The following is a 4,889-nucleotide window of genomic DNA, read 5'->3' as shown; positions in this document are numbered from 1 at the left end:
AAAACAAAAAAGAACAAAAGAGACACGTAACATATTTTTTTCCAGTGTCCAGCCTGTGAGACGGCCTGCACCTATCGAAAAACCAGGATAGAGGAGAAGTATCTACCGTCCATGTTACCAGCTCCTAAGAAGGCGCCCCTCGATCTCGACAAATTCGACGTGGCCGTGGTGATGCGCAAGCTGTACAAGCAGTGGAGAGTGGCCGGCTATTACCCGGGTGAGCGTACACCGAATCTGAGACCGGACACGTGGATCATAGTCGCGATGGAGAACGGGATGAAGCACTACAGTTGGCAGGAATGGGTTCCGAAATTGGAATCGTTGAAGGAGGGACCTTTGTACGAGGCGACCATCTCCTGGAAGGACGTGCAGACCCAGCTTCAGAAGCAGAGGTCCCTGCAACAGGTCAGATTCAACAACCGAGTGAGGCAATTATTCCTGGAGAAGTACGGCGAGAAAGTTCTCGCCGAGTGGAGGAGCCAGGAGGACTCGCAAATCTCGGACGACATATTTCGAAGATTCTTCTTCAGGAGGAAGGACGATCGATCGGAGGACGATCTCGAGGCCGACGACGCCCCGTCTACAAGCAACGCTTACAACGACAGGATCGATTTGAAGGATCGTTTGGAGGGCAAGGAATCGTACGTGGTTTCGTGGGAGCCCGAGACAGGAGGTCTTATGGGAAATCAAGTGACCGACTCGAATTGCGCGCAGATTTCTCTCCTCCCTGGGACCAAATATCTCGTGAGGATCGCCTCCAACGACGGACCAGGTAGCTTCCCCATCGAAGTAGACACGACGCCTAATTTCGTTCAGGTTAAGAGGATAAAGGCACCCGTCCAAGTACTGTATTCTTGGGACATATACGCGGCTTTCGGTTGTGCCGTCCTCTTCGTGGCCGGTTTCGTGCTGACCAAGATATACAGAAAGGACAAGATTTCGGCCGAACACGTTTGAAGATGAATGCTTCCTTTTTCTTCCTTTTTTTTTTTCTTTTTTTGCTATTGTGCACGAACTGCTATGGATCGATGAAACAACGGCGGCGAAAACATCGCGAGACAACTCAGGGATATGCTCTGACGGAGCATGGATGATATTTCTGGTGAAATCCGAAGAGGGAAGGAGATGGGGATGTGAAAATTCGTAACGAAGATCGAGGATCTTTTTATATCATTGTATCGCGTTACGAACGACAATTGCGAATATTGCAATTTTTACTAACGATGTAAATTCCGTAGGTTTGCGTAGGTTATAGATATATAAGGAGTAATAAATTGGAGTAAATTTAAGTTACGCGGTTACCTATCGCGTAAAGTATAATAGTTTCTAAAGAGTGTTAATCACGACTGTCGCAACCACTTCTGTAAATTTCTAAACGTGGAAATGTACAAAAGATATCTAGCTATTTTTGTATATGTAATAGATTATTATTAAATAACTCCTTGCTCAACACTGAAACGAACAGACTGTAAAAGAGTTCCTATCAAACTGAAAATGAAGAAGAGTGAGCGGCCGATACGAGGCGCGCACCACGCTGTATTTATTTGTAAATAGTAGCTCGACAAACTTTGTACATAGTTCTTAAACTATAAATAAAACTTACTTCTACCGATAATCCACTCTGTTGTACGAACGAAAATTCCTAACAACAAATCCTGAAATATATACTACGTCTTTCTCCAAAAGATCGCTCGCGTTTGAGGATAAGCGCCTTAGTTTTGATAAAAACCCGTCCGAATCCCAGGCTCACCTTCTTATCCCAGGATTAAAATAATAAAAAGAAAAGAAGAGAAACGAGGATTCCAAGACCTGGTCATTGAGAATTTAGAAGGGACCCGTATCGAATGGATTTACATTACGACGAGAATCAATCACGTTTTTATTCCTTGGACACGCGAGAGAGGGTCTTTTTTCTTTCGGATAAAAAAGAAATTCCCGTTACGCAGGACGCAAGTTAAATTCTATCTATTAAGAACGACGATCTTTCCAATAATTATCTATATTCCCGAAAGAAATCGGAGAACTACTGTTATTCGCGACGAACGGAAACGGCGAGACTTGGGCCCGCGGGGAGTTCGCCCGAATTCCATTCCGGCGTTCAGAGCTACTCCCGAGAAAGTTGCAGGGACGTCCATTTCCTTTCTTTGGTGAACTCTCCGGGAGGGGAATGCCTCCTCCTGGCATCGAGTCGAGGAGGTGCATTGAACTTTCCCGAGCGAATAATAATAAACTCGTCGTGAGTGGACGAAAAAAGAAAAAGAAAAAAAAAGAAAAAGAGTCAAACGCAAACGGGGAGAGCTGTGCCTTCCCTGTGTGAAGGCAGAGTCGCTACCGTGCGACACACGCGCGTAGCCGCGTGCTCGATACACGCACACACGGCGCGAGGACGCCATAGTGGTACGAGAGAACGATGAAAAAGTGTGCCGTGACCTCGAACAAGGTCCCGTTATCCAAGCCGAAGCCTTGGACACGGTCGCCCTCAGTCTTGACTCGGAAGTCAAGCAAAGATGATACTGCTGCTCGCTTGCCTCAGCCTCTTGATCGGTCCCGGTGAACTGGGTGTTCTGAACAATGGACATACGGCAACCGTTACCGCGATACTCGGCATGGGAGGTTTGCTGCCTTTTGGTGCGCTCGCGTCCGGACCCAGGTATTATCCACCGATAATTACGATCTTCGCTCCCATTTCTCTATATTTATTATTTCAATTGTTATTTCACGAGATTGCGGTAATTCGATTTTTATCTTCCATCCGCTTTCGAGGGAACATTCGTTCGCGAAGATTCTTCGAGATCTGTTCGATATCTGTCGATATTAATCTCTCGCTGTATGAATTTTCAATATTTTTGAAAACGCGTTAATTATACAATTTTATTCACCGTATGTAATTCTGTTGTTAATTATACGTTGAACAAACGGGGAAGGCTTGTTATTATGAGGACGGAAAAAGTTGATTATAGAAAATAATAAGGTGGTTATCGGGGATCAGAATGCGTTTCTTTCGTATCATGTGGGTATTGTTTGTGGGTATAATTGGTGGATAGTTACCAGATCTTATCTTACGTCGTTTCCCTTTCTTATCGCCCGTTCCACTATTCTACATATTTTAAGTACCTCCATACTAATTGAAACCGCACGTCTATCAAATTGCCCAACCGCTAATGCAATAATGTGTACCTTGTTTCTCGAGCGTTTAAAATAAATTGCACGGTACCTGTAATTTTTATCAGAAATTTTAGCCGATTTTATTACTATAAACTAACTCTCTGCGCTCGATTTAGATATGTTCCCAAATGGAAGAAGCAAGCGTGCGAGATACCAGCCTCTCAGCATCCAAACTCGCACTATGTCTGCGACGAGGCAGGAGAAGTGAAATGTTTACCAGGTAAAAAAAAAAAAAGAAAAGAATTATAAGGAGAGACAAAGATCGATGAAATTCATACGCGACATGGCGCAATAAAACGAAATAGATATTCTTCTTCCTATAACTTTTTCTTTCCCAGGATGGACTGGCGATTTGTGTGACGTACCAATCTGTCGAAAAGGATGCGACCCTCTTCAGGGTTACTGCCGTCGACCAGGCGAATGTCGCTGCAAATTGGGTTTCTACGGCGAGCTTTGCGACAAGTGTGTAGCTCTGCCAGGATGTCAACATGGCAGGTAAAAATCCTTTTCTCTTTCTTCCTTTTTTTTACACGGTTCGTTGGATCGAAATGATCGAGGACAGATGCAAGCTATAAGTCGGATGACAAGTTACCCGTTAACCTAATAAGATTGCGTGAAGCGAATAGCGATCATCTTCCGATTCAGGTTTCAATTTCTCGGGTAATATAATATTCTAGAAGCGATGCGGTTGCCAGTCACTGGCAACCATTGTATCCATTTCAACGAATAAATATCAATGAAACAACCGTATCGATTTCGCTTCACTTTAGTTAAGAAACTTTAATTTCAAACGCACTTTGAACGCGTTCCCTTCATTTCCTGAAATATTTCACGGTCGGTGAAAAAGATTGGACGAAACGATTGAATTCTCACTTTTAGCTGCAACGTGAGTTTCGAGTGCTCGTGCGATCCAGGATGGAAAGGCATGTTCTGCTCGGAACCGATCTGCGCCTCCGATTGTCTGTCCAGCCAAGGGTACTGTGAGAAGCCCGGGGAATGCAGGTAAGCCGTAATAGCCGAGTAATGAGCGGTTATCAGTGCCGGTAGCCGATGGATCGAAGGGTATGGAATCGTTCGAATCGACCCTCGCCCCATTAACGTTCGTAGCTGATAATTTAAAAGCTTGGAGAAGCTGTGCGAGAATATCGATCGTGATTCTCCCTTTGATAAAGCGTTTACAGTTTAAATTTAACAATTTCTTATTCGATTCGATTTATTTAAGGAGATGGGATCGGGTATTTACGTTGATTAAAAAGAAATTTAATCCTCGACGATTTTTTCATCTTTGGATGAAATGGCGTAAAACGTAAAATAATTTTATATCATTCAAATGCGCTCCTATTAATCGAAGATTACGAAATCTGGCATAAATCACTCGAGTTGCCGCACGAAACGACGTCGAGACTCGCCTCTCGAGCGCCTCAAGGGGTTAAATTTCACGAGATCGAGGATGATTTTAATAAGCTTTTAATAAGCTGCGATTTTCTTCCAGATGTCGATTGGGTTGGCAAGGGCCAAAATGCAAACAGTGCGCCGTTCTGCCAGGCTGCGTGCACGGAACGTGTCAGGGCCCGCTCGAGTGTCGCTGCGAACCTGGCTGGACCGGGCTTCTCTGTCAAACGCGTAGGTTATCCCCTTCTAATCCGAGCTCTCTCCTTTCTCCACACGAACCATAACTCTATCTAAGCTTTCATTGTTTCTCGAATCTCGAATTTATCTCGAAC

General features: G+C 44.4%; 2 protein-coding genes across 2 annotated transcripts in view; both read left to right on the top strand.

Annotated features, from left to right (window-relative positions):
* The window catches only part of LOC102678614, a 5,680-nt gene extending 4,065 nt beyond the window's left edge, over positions 1 to 1,615 (top strand). The window contains exon 3 of the mRNA XM_006610093.1: positions 46 to 1,615. Coding sequence (XP_006610156.1) covers positions 46 to 957 — 912 coding nt within the window. The 3' untranslated portion in view covers positions 958 to 1,615. The remainder of the gene's footprint in view (positions 1 to 45) is intronic.
* An 816-nt stretch (positions 1,616 to 2,431) lies between these two features.
* LOC102678486 (delta-like protein 1) overlaps positions 2,432 to 4,889 on the top strand; it is a 3,514-nt gene continuing 1,056 nt past the window's right edge. Inside the window, exons 1-5 of the mRNA XM_006610092.2 lie at positions 2,432 to 2,650; positions 3,282 to 3,385; positions 3,504 to 3,660; positions 4,045 to 4,167; positions 4,658 to 4,788. Coding sequence (XP_006610155.1) covers positions 2,508 to 2,650; positions 3,282 to 3,385; positions 3,504 to 3,660; positions 4,045 to 4,167; positions 4,658 to 4,788 — 658 coding nt within the window. The 5' untranslated portion in view covers positions 2,432 to 2,507. The remainder of the gene's footprint in view (positions 2,651 to 3,281; positions 3,386 to 3,503; positions 3,661 to 4,044; positions 4,168 to 4,657; positions 4,789 to 4,889) is intronic.

This window comes from Apis dorsata, unplaced genomic scaffold (genome assembly GCF_000469605.1).
Source record: "Apis dorsata unplaced genomic scaffold, Apis dorsata 1.3 scaffold_68, whole genome shotgun sequence".
Taxonomy (NCBI): Eukaryota; Metazoa; Arthropoda; class Insecta; order Hymenoptera; family Apidae; genus Apis; species Apis dorsata.
This window is presented reverse-complemented; position numbering and strand designations above follow the sequence as displayed.